At 33.7% G+C, this 19,186-nt stretch overlaps 1 protein-coding gene across 1 annotated transcript; it reads left to right on the forward strand.

The window, feature by feature from the left end:
• LOC134234715 (2-amino-3-carboxymuconate-6-semialdehyde decarboxylase-like) lies at positions 1-8,559 on the forward strand. Its single transcript, XM_062716769.1, has 10 exons — positions 1-119; positions 994-1,135; positions 3,236-3,285; positions 3,572-3,731; positions 4,168-4,244; positions 5,231-5,324; positions 5,558-5,653; positions 6,023-6,195; positions 6,598-6,693; positions 8,099-8,559. Exons 1-10 carry the CDS (start codon positions 63-65, stop codon positions 8,159-8,161), a joined length of 1,008 nt encoding a protein of 335 aa, XP_062572753.1. The 5' UTR covers positions 1-62; the 3' UTR covers positions 8,162-8,559.
• The last annotated feature ends 10,627 nt before the right edge of the window (positions 8,560-19,186 follow it).

Consider the following 19,186-nt stretch of genomic DNA (forward strand, 5'->3'; position numbering starts at 1 on the left):
ATTGGTCAATAGAAACTGACGACCTTCACCTAAATATAAGCAAACTAGTCTGCGCTGCCAGAATGAAGATCGACATACACAGTCACATTTTACCCGAGAACTGGCCAGACCTAAAAGAGGTAAGATCAGGAGAATGACAACATGGGACATTTGGGAATGTTATTTATTTTAGCTTGACAATATGATCAGCATTGCAAACAATGTGTGTTTGTACTCGTACATACATGTACAGTACAGCAGTATAAACTTATACTGCCACACTGCATGTAGTACAAATCTGCATATTATTATGATTGAACATCAGACACAACGTTTTAAAATTTTCATACACATGGATTTACTAGTTTATAACAAAAGAGGAAACTTCCATGGTTGATTTGAAATGGAAATTTGTATGCAGATGAATTTTGGTTATACTTCTCATATATTAGTCATGCTAGTTAAGACAGGTAAGGATACACTTGTCAACCGGTCAACCTCATTTCAATTTTAAATTCATTGTGTTATTTGTGACACACTTGCATAGAATCACAGGATCTTATTCACATGCAAAAATAAAGTAAAATTTTACTGACTTGTTTTTGTCAGAAAAAAATCTTGTAAAATTTCAGATAACAGGATAAATAGCTTTATAAATCTATATTATGATACTAGTAACTACCTGCGTCGTTGATTTTTTCCCAGTAGAGTTTTGTTTTAAATGGAAATTGGAGCTTTTTTTCTTTAATTAGCCCCTTCACGATAACTGCGGTACTAGGCCTACTCTTTTGCAGGGCAAATTAATAACAGTTGGCAAAGTTTTTGTATATAGATAATTAAGTGACGTATATATTAAGACAATTACTTTTACGCCATATTTCACCAAAATATGCAATTTTGCCTTTCAAAAGAGTAGTACCACAATTATCATGAAAGGGTCTATAATATATGTTCGCATAACCATGATAATGAGATTTTAAGTTGATTTTATCTTGAAACATTTTTGATTTACAGCGCTATGGATATGGAGGATGGATTCAGCTACATCATAAGTGTGCAGGTAAAGCAGACATGATGAAAGACGGAAACTTTTTCCGGACCGTGGAGGAGAACTGCTGGTCACCAGAGGCGAGAATCAGGGATATGGATAACACAGGTCAAATGAATATAATTTTTAAAAATATGTTTGGTCCCTCACGTGGTACTGTGGTAAGAGCCTCTGCTCTAGAGTTGCAGAGTAAGGAGTTTATCCTTATGTCGCGGGTTCAAATCCCTCTGCGGGACGTGGAGACAGGTCTTTCGGTAGCTGCAGAACTGTAGCTCTCGGAAAAAATATATTGACAGACCAGATAGCTACAGTGCCACCCATTGAAAAAATTGTGTATTTATTGCGCACAAAAAAGGGCGCTGATTCTTGATTTATTCCACCATGTTTTTAAAACTGTCATATCAAAATATAACTAAACGTTAGGGGTGGGACGATACACACATCTTGCAATACGATACGTATCTCGATATATTGGCACGATACGATACGTATCTCGATATTATAAGAAATTATAAAACTATTCAAAAGAATTACCGGTAGAATTTTATTTCTTTTTTTTGTCTTGACATTAAATCAACAAATTACTTTCTATCAAATCATGTTTGCTTTGAAATTTATACTTGAAGCTCATCAATTTCATTGACTAAAACTTTACAAAAACAATAATACATGCACATACTATTATTACCAAATTATATTCAGAAGTTCTTTACAAATAGTTGGGTAGTTTTATATCAGAGAACACTGACTAAAAATTCATTTAAAAAACATCGATCACATTTAATTTTACATTTTTATTAATTCATTGCTGAAAGTCTGTAGCCAAGTTGAGATTACAAAAAAAGTACAAGATGGACTAACAATTAATTTCTGTGTAAAGCACGCATTACATACTGAACTTTTCTTGTCCAATCTTCCGACCAATCTTCCGAGGCTGCTTAAAAGTGAAAACGTTTTACCTCTAACCAACGACTTATTAGTTCTAAAGTGTGTTTTCAATATCAACATCATCTCTTCGCTCGTATAAGCCGCCATTTTCCAAGGACAGGTACTTTCATTTTCAATTTTTGGATAGGTTGTACGTGTATCGTTTCGTACCGATATTTGAATGCTTGTATCGTAAACCGTATCTTCAAGGAAAATATCGATATGTATCGGTGTATCGGTATATCGTCCCACCCCTACTAAACGTGTGTTCTAACATAAGTCTTTCAATGTTTCCACAACAAAACATTCCTTATAATTGCTGTTTATTTCCCTCCTCACAGTCCCTGAAATTGAAATCATCGAAAATTTTGTCTATTCATTCTGCCATTTTGGATTGAAAGATAACTCAGTCTAATGCACTTCGTGCAGATGTCAACTACGTGAGAACTTGGTAGAGGAGTGAGGAATTTTAAGAAATCTGTCTTTTTAGCGATTGAGCTAAGGATTTGGAAGAATTAATTCAGAACTGAGCGCAACTTTTTAGGCGCAATAAATATACAGTTTAAACAATGCCAGTGAATGGGTGGCACTGTAGCTCTCAAGTCTGTCAAAAAAATAAAAAATCTGAGAGCTACAGTTCTGCAGCTAGTCTTTCAGATGAGGCTGTATAAACCGAGGTTCAATGTGGCAATAGGTGCCAGCAAGAAAAAGATCCGTCACTTATTAACGTTTGTAAGTGCCATCAGGTGTAGGATAAAATTTGCAGATCTCCACCTGCAAGTGGTGCCGTCTCCATTTGATTAATAATATTTTCTCAAGAGGGACGTTAAATTGCATAGAAACATACAAACCAAAACATTTGGTTTCCAACAGTGGAACTCTTGAAACTAGAGCTACATTTGGTCTTCTGTTTTGTACAGGATGACATTGCGGAAAGGACAAGACATGACAATGTCTATCCAGTAGAACTAAGAGACATAATATGTAAGAGAGCAAGAACCCTAAATTTATCATCCATTAATAAAATAAAAAGACATTTCTGAGGCATGTGCATGGTATATGAACCATACAATAAAATGATACATACATTGTATGTGTTATGTTCATCCCAGAGATTCTGCAAAGATATGTACATTTCAGACATATTCACTTAGATCTATAACTCTTCCATAATGGAAAAAGAAAGTATTATAACCAACATATATTTTTTTTCTTTTAAATGAACACGATAAATATTAAATGAGTATGTAATATATGTCCTATATTTTTTCTCTTTATTAGGTGTGACTGTACAGGCCCTATCTACAGTTCCTGTTATGTTTAGTTATTGGGTAAGTACTAATATACATGTATAATAAAGTCTTGGTATATTCCTCTTGTTTTTCTATATTTTAGCTCACTTGTGTTACAGGCTGATGTGAGCTTTTCTTTAATATTAAATAGTGTCTCTTGTCTTGCATTGTTTTATTTCAAAACTTTTTACATATTTGACTTATTCCTGAAGAATTCTTTGACTAATTTGAATCAAAGTTGTTATAAAGTGTCCTCGTGTTTTCTGAAATGAAAAGCCAAACCATTTGTTCTTTAATTACATAATCATAATATCTGAATTTGTAGGCAAAGCCACAGGACACTTTAGATCTTTGTCAGATTTTAAACAACGACATTGCAGAATCTGTGAAGAAGTACCCAAAGAGATTTGTAGGACTGGGGACACTTCCAATGCAAGCCCCTGATCTGGCTGTCCAAGAACTGATCAGATGTAAACAGGAACTAGGTCAGTGTAAATAGGAACTAGGTCAGAGAAACAAGAAGTAGGTCAAGGGACAGGAAACAGGTTAGTGGAAGCTAGAAATAGATCAATGGAAACAGAAACTACATGCAAGACACTGTGGACTGCAGGAATTAGGTCAATGGAAACAAAAAATAGGTCATTACAAAAAAAAAACTAGGTCAGTATGAACAGGAAATAATTTTTTTAAGATGAATGAGATTTAGTGTCAATCCAACAAGACATCCAGTACTTTGTAACATACTGTATGTTTGTGAGTTTTATAAATCAGATTTTGTATGATTGTGTAAAAAGAAAAACAGCTTATTTACAAAATTACTTTTTGCAAATGATAAGATAAATTGTGATTTTAAAATAATGCTTTGAATATTGTTTTATAAAGCTGTTATGATAATAAAAAGAACATGACATTTCCCTATAGGTTTTAATGGTGTCCAAATTGGATCTCACGTTAATGACTGGAATTTGGATGCAGCAGAATTAAGGCCAATATTTGCAGTAAGTGAAGTTCACTGATAGTGTTTTCCCTCTATACATGTTCTGACTAAAAAAGAAAGTTTATTAGGACATGGCAAAGGTTTGGGTCACATTGATTAGAAGTACGGTATTTTTCTTGTGCATATTTTTTTATGTAGAAATATTTTTTTGAAAATTGTTAGTTATTAGGATGAATTTTGGTCATGAAAGAAGATTTAAAAAATTCCAAGGTCATAATTTTTTGAAGCTCAAGTTCTTAGCTTTGTATATGTACATACATATATGTATATACTGAAAAAGTGGCCAAAGTTCCTACATAATCTTGGCATAGGCTTATACATACTGTATACAGGGTTATTTTCGCCCCGTGTTATTTTTGACTTTCATACTTGCAAACAATTTAGCCGTGTTTTAAATTCACGCAATAATAGTTTTTTTTCAAAGAAATTATACTGTATTATTTGAATTCGCCCCGTTTTGAATTCACCCAAATGAGGATAGGGCTAAAGAGGCAAAAATAAAACGGGGGCGAAAATTTCCCTGTATACAGAGTATAATCTAGGAATCTGTCGGTTTCACATAATCATGAGACATCAAGGAGATTTTTTAAATTATTCACCATGTTGTGTTAGAACTGCTGAATTGCAAGTAGCTTTTAAAGCCCTCCCTGGAACAAATTTGCTTGGATAATCAGACATTGTCATTCATGCTCTAAATACTTAGACTCCGACCTTTATTTTTTGGAGTGAATGATTTCTTTGCACATGTTGGACAGCATAGATTTACCTCAAGTATTACCTGGGTGTTCTAATCTTGCCATGGCCAGATGATGCAGGATGTGGAATCCATGTACTAGAGTCTTGGGTGCTATACACTGCATATATTTTAAACCAAATCACTGCATTGCTGGCATCAGCTTGAATGTTCTTCTGATATTGAATTGCTTCCCCTAAATCTGATTTTCTCAGTCTATGATGATATTCCTTGTAAATTAATTTTTCTGTCAGGCTGCTGAGAAGCATAATGTGTCCATCTTTGTACACCCCTGGGATATGGACTTGAGTGGACGAATGAAGAAATATTGGCTGCCTTGGTTGGTAGGTCAGTAATTTAAAATTAAAATTTAGGAATAAACTTGATATTTCTCTTACTGTGACATAGCATAATTATTATAAAATATTCTCTTCCATTATTCAGCAAATATTTACAAATGTTGAGAGTAAGTCCCAATGTCATATGATAAATACAGAATAGCACAGGTTGCTTTGGAAGGAAAAAATCCATACAGGAATATATTGTACATATTCTTTCTAAAATTTCTGTTGTCATGAAAGGAATGCCCTCAGAGACTGCCACAACTATCTGTTGTATGCTGATGGGAGGAGTCTTGGAGGAGTTTCCTAAACTCAAAGTTTGTTTTGCACACGGAGGTAATTATTTTTGAAAATAATACCATGGATTGCACTAATTGCAAAATTTATGTTTATTGACACACCCTAGATTTATGAAGATGATGAAATTCTTAAAGAGGCTTCATACTTGAAGATCTTACATATTTTATTTTAAATACATCGTTGTATTTACAGTACTGTACATGTAGATAGAGGGTGAAAGAGAAGAAGAGATTTCTCTGATCTTGAAAGATGCTTTCATTCCACAAAGATATCGTAGATTAAAGCTATTAAATATTTATGATATTCATTTGTATTTACATTATTATATTTATATATAAATAAAAATGACATCAATTCACATGCCTACCCTTTCATTCATTGTAAAACAATTTAATTTATTTACAGGAGGGGCCTTTCCCTTCACTGTGGGTCGTATAGAACACGGTTATAATGTCCGTCCAGATCTCTGTGCCACAGACTGCAAAACAAACCCTCGGAAATTCCTTGGTCAGTTCTACACAGATGCCCTTGTCCATGATGCCAAAGCTCTGGAACTACTAATTGATGTTATAGGCAAGGTATCAACTTTTTATGCCCCCCCCCCCCCCTCCTTAGAAGAAAGGAGGGCATTTGCTTTGCTGCTGTCTGTCGGTCGGACTGTCATTTCACTTAGTTTCAGTTCATTTTCACCACAACTGTTGCACATACTTGAATGAAATTTGATGTACAGATTTATCAAACACCTAGGTCAAGTTCTGTTTTGGGTACAATTTTTGACAGATTTATGCCACTTGGACTTGGAAAAATTCCTATTTGGGGGAGGGGGACATAATTGTTTTACAAACACCTCTTGTTTAGTGTTGAGTTTGATTTTGTTTTCTTTATTTAACCATACATGTATTTACTTCTTAATTGTGAAACCTAGAAGAATGAAGTCTTGCCATTCAGTCTAAGGTTAAGACCTCTGGTTTTTTTTTAAGGATCGAGTTATAATGGGATCAGACTACCCTTTTCCACTTGGTGAGCACCACCCAGGAAAATTAATTGAATCTATGGAGTTTGACCACAGTCTTAAGGTAATTATACTTTATGGCTTTGTATGCCACACAGAGGTGTCAAAGAGAAGCACACCTGGATGGCAAACACGTTTGGAGTTGAAGCATTTTCTTAATTTTTAAGGGAACCAAACCAACTTGTAGTTTGATGACCATTATTGCTTATGCTGTATTCTCAAAAAATAATGCATAACAGAGTTTCCCATCATTTGAATCTTTTCTGTGTTGCAGAATTTTGGTGAAGCACTAATATTCGTGATATTATTGGGATCAAAAGTGCAACTTGCAATAATGTAAACCAACTTTTATTCCCTTGCGAGAAATTTTCCTGAGGTTTGAGAGAGCTCGTCATCTTGAATATTTCTCGTCACGAACCGGTCCTTAAAGTCTCTGTGTCTATTAAAACATTTCCAAAAATCTTGATCATGAAAATTAATCGTTACAAACTAAGGGGTGTTAAAAAAGTTCGTTCCATGATGAAATATTTTCAAAAATTTCAAAGTAGTGCTCAACTAAAGCGATGAATTTTCAAGTCTGACAATATCACAAGAGCGTTCTTTAGATTTATAGAAATTAATTTCTAGCAGGAAACTATAGGACTTTTCTTTCATATGAAATTATATATAACATCTTTGAAGCACCCGAATGATAAAAATGCTGGTCATTTTGAGTGAAAATAAAGGATAATTTACTTTTGTTTCTTCATAGCTTATCTTGCATCAGACAAGCTTATGAGTGTAGGTATTAGAACGATAGATCACTTTTTAAAAGAATTGGTTTGTCATTTTGAAATTTTTCACAGATCTGATAATTTTTGCATAGTATTTGAAAGGACGGTTTGACCTGTGTGCTTAATATATGTCACAATTATGCATCATCCCTAATTTTTCTGAAAAGACATTATCTGTTTTAATACCTGCCCTCCCCTTATTGATTCAACAATAGACCGCTAAAACCTTATCAGTAACAAGAATGGACTCTGTAAACATGAAGTCTCACAAACTGTAAATATCTTCTCATCGTATTTCTTTTCTAAAATAAAAGAAAAATGTGGAACGAACTTTCTTAACACCCTTTAGTTTACTGTTAGTAAATCGTGAAATAAAGTCTTCACGGATATAAGTTGGTTTACAGTATACAGTATCATGGAAGTGTGAAAGAGATTTGTCTTTGTTCCTTCAGGCGTGCAATCAAGCGAGGGAAATAATAATCGATTACATAATATAAGGTGAAGCAAGACTAATTGCCCTAATTAAAAGATTATTAAGTGCACTTTCTTAAAAATTAAAAGAAGGTAGATTTGTTTGATTAAAGATTCAGAGAGAATTTAATTTCTGTGTTGAAGCCGACACAGTAAAATTGCTCATGGAGAACCTTGCAAATTAATGCAGAGTTTAAACAGAAAAGACATACTTTGTTTCTTCAGGAAAATTTATTGGTAAACAACGCCTGTGAGTTCTTGGGACTAGATAAAGCAGTATTTGGATAAAGTTGAGGAAAGGAAGTATTTATATGCTTGATGCAGTTGAAACTAGTGACATAATACCATTGATGCAATTTTGATATTACACGACACATTCCGTTTTACATTCTATGAAACAAGGTTCATGTGAATTACTTCGAAAATTTTTATATATTTACATTTTTATTGTAAAAATGTTATATGTACATTTTTATTGTATACTATTGTGCAGTATACATGTATATGTACATTTAAATATGCATATTGTATTATAAGTGAAGTTTAATTTTCAGTTCACAGAAATTTAATTTTATTGACTTCCCGGTTTAATGTTTTGTTTACTGTATATGTGTATATCCATGAAAATGAGAAAAAATGGTTGATTTATTTTGTATGCTAAGACAGTCATAATAAAATCCAAAAGTGCCACTTGTTCCCCTCTTTTCTGCAGTGTTTGTTTGAAAGTTTTATTTTAAGAATTAGGATCCCACCTCTGATGTCTGTGTTTGCTCTGTTCCTAATTTGTATTGTCTGAATGGACGATTGAACTTGAATACTGTCTCCATATACTACACTAACTTAGGCCTTTTTAAATTAATGGTTGGCCCTACCCTCTTTCAACTCAAGGTTAAAAAAATTAGTAACCAGGAAGATTTTTTATTACATATTGACGGGATGAGAAAATTCAGAAATAAAAAGAGAGAAACGCCGTCTCGTTGACATGAAAGATTTTGAATGGGGCCAATTTTAGTGAGTCGGTGGGGAGAGAGCAAATAAACATATGAGTAGATGACCTGACTTTTGTTATACGATCTGTACTATTTCATGCATAGTTTCTGTACTATGGCATGCATATTTTCAAAAAAAAAAAAACTCTCGATGAGGAATAATCTTTGATACCGTTAAAGTTAACTCAAGTTTCTGGTTGCTATATGTCACGGTCACCATGTTACCACCATGTTACCATACCCTAATATCTACCTGAAAATTCCATTTTTGAACATTTTCAGAGCCAAAAGGTTAATGTTTGATATATTGCAGAGAAGTGATAATGACCCATTCCTTACTTTAAGATGATGATTTGGTCTCTCATATGCATGGGAGATATATTTAAACAAATTAAATATTACGAAGTTACCTTACTTAAGAAACAAAAAATATCCAATATAAAATATAAAATAATATATATAAAAGAAAAAAATCTTTTTTTCCTCAAGAAGAGAAAAAATCATGATTAGTCATATTGATATTGAGGCTTCCTCAGGTAGTGTAGAATCAAATTGGTTCAAATGAGGGCCCCGTGGATAGGGTAAGCCACAATGGGAGATCAAACTTTTATAAATGAATAGATAAGAAAATAATCTTCGGTTCAGGAATAGCCATTTGTTGCATATCAGATAATTATAAATTTAAGTCCCCCTCCCCATATAAACTTCTAAGTTATGAATTGATTTTTGCTTTTTTTTTCTAGCTACATGTAATATGCTTAGGTGAGCGATGTGACCCACAGCCTCTTTTTAGCTCCACTGAGCCAAAGGCTCAGCGAGCTAATGCTATAGCCATTTTAGGGGTGTGCATAAACTTTTTAGAAAATGGGCCCTAAATGATGAACCCCTTATTGTACTTCATTTTTTTTTTGGGGGGGGGGGGGGTACCAACTGCAACAAGAATCAAACGTCTGTTTAAATCTTAAAGTTACAAGGTATGTGAAATGAAAGACATCGATCTGGAAAAAATATTCTGCGCAAATTAAACTGCTCTGATGTTTTTCGGTGTTTACACATCATGTTTGGAACTTCAAAGGTTTATTATCAATTATGGATTAAGGTATGTCATTTTAAACTCGTAATGCCTTGACTGAAATTTAACTTAAACGAGAAAGTGAGTTTTGCGCTTTGATAGATTAGCTAAGGATCTGTGATGAATCATATATAAACATAAGTTTTAGCGAGGATTTAATTTCGTCATTATTAGCGAGGGTGCCAAGATCGTTAGAATTAAATATCGCTGAAAAGTAATTGAACTTGATGTGGAATAGCTTCTTTAGTGAGCTTTTAAAATCGCTAAAATTACATCTCGCTAAAATTAAAGTACCAATTCTTAAGGACGAATCGCTAAATGTGCGTCTCTCTAAAATTTACACTCATATATACGCTAATATGCAGAGGAAACCGCAGACCCCTCGGAATTACCAGAGGTTAGTTAAGGTACCTAGGAGGAGTAGGCATCCAGCATTACTTTTCTCTTACATACTGTGGTTTCAACAATTTTGTTGGCATCAATTTTCGTGCATTTTCGAGGATACGTAATTTCTTGGACAAAAGCTTTGCCGATACAGATAAACAACATATTTCTTAATGCAATCAACATTTAAATTCGTGGATCTGCTCAGCAACGAAATCCTCGAAAATTGGTGTTCAACAAATATTGATGAAACCACAGTACCTAAATGTGCAAATGTGGTCGATTGATATCTAAAAAAAAAAAAAACAAAACAAAACAAAATTTAGGTACCCATATCGTTTTCTGTATGCTAGAGAATTCAACACACTCCACAAAATCCAAAACAAAGATATTTTTTGGACAACATACAGTTTATTTAAAATGAAGTTAAAGCGTCTCAAATCAATCAGCTACATGTAAAATTAGCAATTTTAATTCAATTTAAACAATATAAACATCACTAGAAAAGAAAAGTAATTTGCAAAGAATAAGAAATGCCCCTTTCTTTAATGATCATCAACATACGGTACATAGTAGATATACATTATTAAGCATATTTAATTTTAGAGCATATTGTACGATGTACATTAGTAACTGCTAAATCCAGTGCAAGTTAGTTCTCAGATTTTTCTAAAACTCGAGAAACACAATAATGCATCTAAAATAATAATAACTAGAAACTTTTTGCAAGCAACGCGAGGTCTTCCGTCCGAATAACCATCTTTATGTGATATTCTTTGCATATGAAATTACAGATACAATTTATCAATGAGTCAAATGCTTACTGACGTATTTCATACAGATTGTTTTTTTTTAAAAATAAATTTATTAATCATTATGCAAGCCCGTTTACAATTTCTAACTAACCCGGGTCAGGATAGTTAGTTTTACAAAAGTAACAGAGCAACATATATTAATTAAAGCATTTCTACAAATGTCACCATCTTATTTTTAAACAAGTGCGTTTTTGTTAAATTCAATAAAATGTCCATATTGTTTTTAATATTTGTTTTTACGTAAGAAAATAGCATATCTTTTGTTTCAGTTTTGTTCTGAAGTCTGCAAAACATTTTAAATTTATATATCTTATGTGCTAAGAAAGACACAAAGGTATTTAGAATTTGTATTTTGGAATTCCGTTCAAAATAAAAACCTAGGACCACATGCTTCCATTGTAAATCAAAATTTAACACATAAACTCAGCTTTTTCCGTAGGATATGAAGATGTTCACAATCAAAAAGTAAATGTCTAATATCTTCAATTTCATCACACATATTACATAAAGCAGATGCTCTATATTTGCATTTAAAAAGAAAATTGTTACAACACAATGTATTATTCAACAATTTGTTATTAAATTCACATATTCTTTTGTCATAGTTGTCTTTAACCTTGTTTCTATATACATGTATATCCTTCCAACTCTCTTGGGCAACAGAAAATAATTTTTTAAACATTAATTGATGGCTTGGAGCTTTGAATTTTATAGAGAGTAAATTATCGTAAAAGAAATTACATTTTTATCTTCAATACAATATACACCATTGACAAAATTAAAACAACACTTCCGTATATTCTGTATGTATGCACAACAAGTCATATTGAATCGTAAAGATTTTTTATAGATTGCTGTTTTTTTTTTTAAATATTTTGTATTCACACATCCAATTCGATTTTTGTTTTAAATCAAAGGACAATTCTTGTAGACTTTTAAATTTTCCATTTTTGTTAAAAAGGTCTTTAACCTGTGTTATCCCACTTTTGATCCAATTTTTAAAACAAATTGTTTTGTTTTCATATTTAAACATATTATTATTCCATATTGTTTGTTGAGCAAAACTTACATTAGACAATTTAGTTTCATCGATATATCTTTTACAATTAAAACTGCAGAATACTTCTTTATAAAGAATCGGAAGGTTTGAAATGATTTTAAAATCTGGGAGTTTTGTCTCCGATAATGTTAATGGATAATTGATATCAATATTAAGACGATTTAAATATCCTCGAACTATTTCGCCGATTATACAGTTTTTTCTATTAAGTATCTAGTCCATGCCGCCTTTAAGGCCTTGAATTTCAATTCAATATCTTTTACACCTATTCCACCATCTTCCTGTTTTCCGATCACAGTATCTCTTTTAATTCTATCGCGCTTATTCCATATGAAGATAAATATGCTTCTCTTAATTTGTCGAATATGTTCGGGATCGGGCATTGGTAATATTGAACCCACCTAGATAAGTTGAGACGTAACTAAAGAGTTAACGACACATGATTTCCCCAAAATTGTCAATTTTCTTTTTTGCCAAGATTCAGAGAGTTTTTCCATGTTTTGAAAAGTCTTTAACCAGTTCAATTCATAACATTGAATTTTATTATGGCCAACATGTATACCTAAACATCGAACAGCATCATTTGTTACCTGTATGCCTTCTATGTTAGTGGCCCCGTGGGGATCCGGGTTAGAATAGCTATAGGTCCTCAGTACCCCTTGCTTGTCGTAAAAGGCGACTAAATGCGGTGGTCCTTCGGATGAGACCGTATAAACCGAGGCCCCGTGTCACAGCAGGTGTGGCACGATAAAGATCCCTCCCTGCTCAAAGGCCGTAAGTGCCGAGCATAGGCCTAAATTTGCAGCCCTTCACCGGCAATGGTGACGTCTCCATATCAGTGAAATATTCTGGAGAGGGACGTTAAACAGTATATAATCAATCAATCTATGTTAGTGTTTTTATCTTTAAGACTGCCTCATAATATACATTGTGTTTTGCTTAAATTAACTTTTGAACCAGCGTGTTTACAAAAATCATTAACAGTCTTAACTGTAACATTCAAAGAAGATATATTTATTGTTACTTATTGTTAGTCCAATATTTAAACACAGAATTGAAGACGGATTTTCCCGTTATTCCTTGATCATGTCAAGGAGCACACGGCGGGTGTGACTGGTCGGCAGGGGATGCTCCTACATGGCACCTGATCCCACCGCTGATGTATTGGAGGTCCTTGTTTGCTTTACTCCATTTTGCATTGTTTTTTGGACGTGTATATTGAATAGTGTTCGTTATCTCTATATCTTTCATGTGATCATACTAAATACACCTTAAAATGTAACACGGATCTTTCAGAAATGCATGGATTTTGAATATTTATTCAAAAATAATTAAAATTGAGAATAGCACAGTATTCATTCAAAGTACGCCAAATAACATTTTTGAAGGTCAATACTTTAATTTAAACTAGAAATGAGAAAAGTAATGCAGACATAGTCGGGATCACCAGAGCAAATTAATTACCTATCATCAATATTTTTCTTTTACTCATAACCTGAAATAACAAGCGTTAGGTAGTTGTTTTTTTGTTGTTTTTTTTTTCAGTTTTTTTAGTTTAGCGTTAAATTATCGAATAAGAGCTAGCTAGCCAAGTTTTACTCGCGAAGATTCACATCGAACTTTGTTACTTGAGTTTTTAGCTCACCTGAGCCGAAGGCTCAAGTGAGCTTTTCTGATCAAAATTTGTCCGTCGTCTGTCGTCGTTGTCGTCGTCGTTGTCGTTGTCGTCGTAAACTTTTTACATTTTCATCTTCTCAAGAACCACTGGGCCAATTTCAACCAAACTTGCTACAAAGTATCCTTGGGTAAAGGGGATTCAAGTTTGTTCAAATGAAGGGCCACGCCCTTTTCCAAGGGGAGATAATTATGAATTAGAGAAAAATTAATGGAATTTTTAAAAAATCTTCTTCTCAAGAACCACTGGGTTAGGAAAGATGAAACTCATGTGGAATCATCCTCAGGTAGTGTAGATTCAAATTTGTTCAAATCATGACCCCCGGGGGTAGGGTGGGGCCAAAATGGCTGATCAAAGTTTTACATAGGAATATGTAGGAAAAATCTTTAAAAATCTTCTTCTCAAGAACCACTGGGCCAGGAAAGATAAAACTCATGTGGAATCATCTTCAGGTAGTGTAGATTCAAGTTTGTTCAAATCATGACCCCCGGGGGTAGGGTGGGGCCAAAATGGCCGATCAAAGTTTTACATACGAATATATAGGAAAAATCTTTAAAAATCTTCTCCTCAAGAACCACTGGGCCAGGAAAGATAAAACTCATGTGGAATCATCTTCAGGTAGTGTAGATTCAAGTTTGTTCGAATCATGACCCCCGGGGGTAGGATGGGGCCAAAATGGCCGATCAAAGTTTTACATAGGAATATATAGGAAAAATCTTCTCCTCAGGAACCATTGAGACAGGAAAGATGAAACTCTTGTGGAATCATCCCCAGGTAGTGTAGATTCAAGTTTCTTCAAATCATGACCCCCTGGGGTAGGCGGGGCCAATATGGTCGATCAAATTTTTATATGGGAAGGTATAGGAAAAATCTTTAAAAATCTTCTTCTCAAGAACCACTTGGCGAGGAAAGATGAAACTCATATGGAATCATACTCAGGCAGTGTAGATTCAAATTTGTTCAAATCATGACCCCCGGGGGTACGGTGGGGCCAAAATGGCCGATCAAAATTTTACATAGGAATATATAGGAAAAATCTTTAAGAATCTTTTTTCTCAAGAACCATTGAGACAGGAAAGATGACTCTTGTGGAATCATCCCCAGGTAGTGTAGATTCAATTTTCTTCAAATCATGACCCCCCTGGGGTAGGGTGGGGCCAAATGGCCGATAAAAGTTTTAAAGAGAAATATATAGGGAAATCTTTTAAAATCTTCTTTTCAAGTACTTCAAAGCCATGCTTAGTGATATTTATAGGGAATCATCCTCAGATACTGTAGATTCAAGTTTGTTCAAATCATGACCCCCTGGGGGGGGGTTAAAATTCAAGCCCCCTTGCCCTCAGTAAACTTTCAGTTCTGATCTGTTATGTGCTTTTTTCTAGCCAATTGCTCAGGTGAGCGATGTGGCCCCTGGGCCTCTTGTTAAATTAGCTGGTGCGTGTAGCAGAAGAAATGATCTATTACTGATGAACTGATGATACTGTTAATTATTTTTTATTCATCGTGTATTTGATCTTTACTCCTTGCAATTCCAGATTCTAAATGCAGACATGTTTATGTAATCTTTTCTGCACTTTTATATACTTTTGCATCAGTTACAAAAGACCCCGGGGGGTACGGTGGGGCCAAGATAGCCGATCAAAGTTTTACATAGGAATATATAGGAAAAATCTTCTTCTCAAGAACCATTGAGACAGGAAAGATGACTCTTGTGGAATCATCCCCAGGTAGTGTAGATTCAAGTTTCTTCAAATCATGACCCCCCTGGGGGAGGGTGGGGCCAAATGGCCGATAAAAGTTTTAAAGAGGAATATATAGGGAAATCTTTTAAAATCTTCTTTTCAAGTACTTCAAAGCCATGCCTAGTGATATTTATAGGGAATCATCCTCAGATACTGTAGATTCAAGTTTGTTCAAATCATGACCCCCTGGGGGGGTTAAAATTCAAGCCCCCTCCCCCTCCCCACCCTCAGTAAACTTTCAGTTCTGATCTGTTATGTGCTTTTTTAGCCAATTGCTCAGGTGAGCGATGTGGCCCCTGGGCCTCTTGTTAAATTAGCTGGTGCGTGTAGCAGAAGAAATGATCTATTACTGATGAACTGATGATACTGTTAATTATTTTTTATTCATCGTGTATTTGATCTTTACTCCTTGCAATTCCAGATACATAATGCAGACATGTTTATGTAATCTTTTCTGCACTTTTATATACTTTTGCATCAGTTACAAAAGGCAGGTTACAATGCGCAAATCGTCACGAGTAAATCTTCGCAACTTTGTTTTCGAATGCACGTTTCATTTTATGGGTGTGAAAGCTTAAATGAAATTTAAAACTGCACGTTCTTATAATCTGTATTTCAAATATTTTATTTTTGTCTTTGAACATAGCCCATATCGTATATGGGCAAATGACACTAAAGTAGTGGGCAAATAACACTAAAGTAGTGGGTTTGCGTAGATTTTTAACATATTTTATTTCCATGTTTTACCCCAAAAGTGAATTATCTATATCCCGATTTCACCAAAAAGCAAGTATCGCCCTGTGACGGTAAAGGAATCATATGCCATTTAAATTCAATACCATCTTCTAGAAAAAAAATAATCATATCAATTTCATTTAACAATCTTTCAAAAAAATGGTTTTCTTATTTTGGTATTCATTTATACGAGAATACACCGACTTACTTAAAATATCGGTTGCTTTAGTCAGGAAAATTTCTTGAAAACCTATTTCTTATAACCATGGTTTAGAAAAAGTTTTAATGTGGTGAAAACAAAAGTATGTAGTAATCGTTTTCCATTTGTTGTGTTATTTTCTACTTTGAGATACAGATTAAGCAAATATAGAAACGTTTGATAAAACCACGTTTTAAAACTCTAATTCAAAACAATTGCGACGTGACAATAAGTTTTCTTGGCTTGGTCCCATGATGAAATATCTTAGTAAAAGTTTCTCAGATGTAGTAAACTCTTAAATAATTTCTTGCATTATTTGAATGAGAAATAATTTGGGCTAGCTAAAGAAAGCATTAAAAAAAGAACAGAGTTCTTTGTTTTGATTTTTTGACTCTGATTTACAATTTTATTTTTATTATTACTGAGTTATCATTAAACAACAAAATGTGGCAATTTTCTCTTGACAGACCCGCCCTCACTAACGGTCGCACTAACATATAATCTATAACATATATCAAATAGTTCAAGTACTTATCTATAAGCGATATTTATGAGAAAATTAAACTTCAAAAAACATTGTTTACCCCTTTTAAACGGAAATTGACGGGTTTGTTTCCGGTGAAACTGACATATTTGGAAATATCAAATACTATGGAAATTACAGATACGATGCAATAAAATGATGTAAAAAAACAGATTTAAAAACGAAATTAAAGCTGAAATCATTGATTTCTATGATCACACCGTGTGACAAACGGAAGTGACGTTTGACGCGTTAATTCCTACATGTTTTGCCTACGTCTCAAGGTTTATCACTCATAAGTTTGGTGTCTTAATTTCTTTCCGTTTCTGAGATCTTGCTTTGATAACTTCTCATTTTGAGGACAGGACAACACGCTACCCGAAGTTAATGTTACGAAGATATTAGACGAAACTGTAAACATTGGCAGTCTGAATAGGATATCCAAAAATCAAATACTCTATCTATAAAAGATAATTATGATTACATTATGTATATTGGATAGCATAATACTCAATTTTCTCTCATAACAGGACGTTGCCGTTTTTATGTCCGGCAGAACTGAAATATTTCGAAACCACAAATTAGAGGCAATAATATGATGCAAAAAAAGATTCCAAAAACAAAAAAAAAATGAAAATTTCGATTCCTTTAATTACTTCCTGTAGAGACCGGAAGTGACGGTGGATGATCTTTATCCAGACGGATTTGCTTACTCATCAAGATCTATTACTCCTTTAAGATTGATGTCATGATTTTTCCCTACTTTTTTACCATTTGCTTTTACTTTTCAAGGTTTTTAACTCATAAGTTTGGTGTCTTAATCTCTTACCATTTCCCAGATCTTGCTGTGATAACTTCTCATTTTGAAGACAGGAAATCACGCGACCAGAAGTAAATTTTACAAAGATAGTTGACATTACTCTAGACATTCGCAGTCTAAATAACATATCCAAAAATCATTTCAAATACTCATCTATAAAAGAAATTTATGGGATAGTATAATACTCCAGTTTTTCTCTCATAACAGGAAGTTGCCGTTTTTTGTGTTCGCTGAGGACGGAAGACCTTAAAAAGAAACAGTAGAATCACTTTAAGGGCTTTTGTCTGGAACGAAAGGCCTTAATAATAAGAAACAACAGAATTACTCTAAGGTCTTCTGTGAAGACGAAAGACCTTAATAACCAAATGCGATCTCGTTATAAGCCGCCGATTATCGACCAGATAAGATAAGGATTTGACTAAGATTTTTGATCAAATACACTAATATAAAGAAGTTGTTATGACGAAGAATTTTGCTTTAGTAATTTGTAGCAAATTATATTTTATTGATCATTTAAATGTTATAGATTACAAACTTTCGATTCATTTTGGCCCCTTTTATGTAATGCCAGTACATTTTTTCTTTAAATCCTCTCAAATCTCTCTTAATTGGAACACGTGTTGTAATCCAGCAATTTTTTTTCTATTTCCGAGATTTATGAAAAAGAGTTATTCAGGGACCGACCCGTTAGGCTCTCAATGGGAATGCTCAGCAAAAATTGAAAGATTGCATATTCGCAGTACTGTTAAGACTAAAAAATAATATACGTAAATGCATATAGAACGTAACCCTACATTGTAAAGTCGATATTGCGTTTTATTTCTAAGTTATGTACTTAAGTACGTCCAATTTATATAGAGAGTTCTCTAGGTTATTTACATGTATCAACATATATGTTACGATATCACATGACCTTGTTGATCATGTGACGGTCATTTCTTCATTTTTGGTGTGTTTCACATAAATCGCTGCGGCACAGGTGATTAACACGATTTTTATTAAATTTTAACTCCCGAACATGCAACATCTATGACGTCATTATAACTAATCAAAATATCGCATGCAGTTTTCTTCAAAACGCTTAAAAAGATACTAGTAGATTGCATAAATCAATAGAAATAAAATTTTCTTGTACATTAATATCTCGCATTTCACAATCTAATGAAAAATTAAATGTTAGATCCACTCGCATACTTGTAGCGAGTATGCCAGCGAATCTCACACCTAATTTTAATTAGATTGCACATTTCAGTATATCTTCACGGTTTAAATTTACAGCAATGCAGTATTCTTTTACAT

This window comes from Saccostrea cucullata, unplaced genomic scaffold (assembly GCF_032062105.1).
Source record: "Saccostrea cucullata isolate Sc308-1 unplaced genomic scaffold, CSIRO_AGI_Scuc_v1 ctg889, whole genome shotgun sequence".
Lineage (NCBI taxonomy): Eukaryota > Metazoa > Mollusca > Bivalvia > Ostreida > Ostreidae > Saccostrea > Saccostrea cuccullata.

Coding starts and splice junctions, on each gene's coding strand:
- LOC134234715 (XM_062716769.1), top strand. CDS start 63: ATGAAGATCGACATACACAGTCACATTTTACCCGAGAACTGGCCAGAC. Junction 3,286..3,571: donor CTGTTATGTTTAGTTATTGG/GTAAGTACTAAT, acceptor CTGAATTTGTAG/GCAAAGCCACAGGACACTTT. Junction 3,732..4,167: donor CAGATGTAAACAGGAACTAG/GTCAGTGTAAAT, acceptor ATTTCCCTATAG/GTTTTAATGGTGTCCAAATT.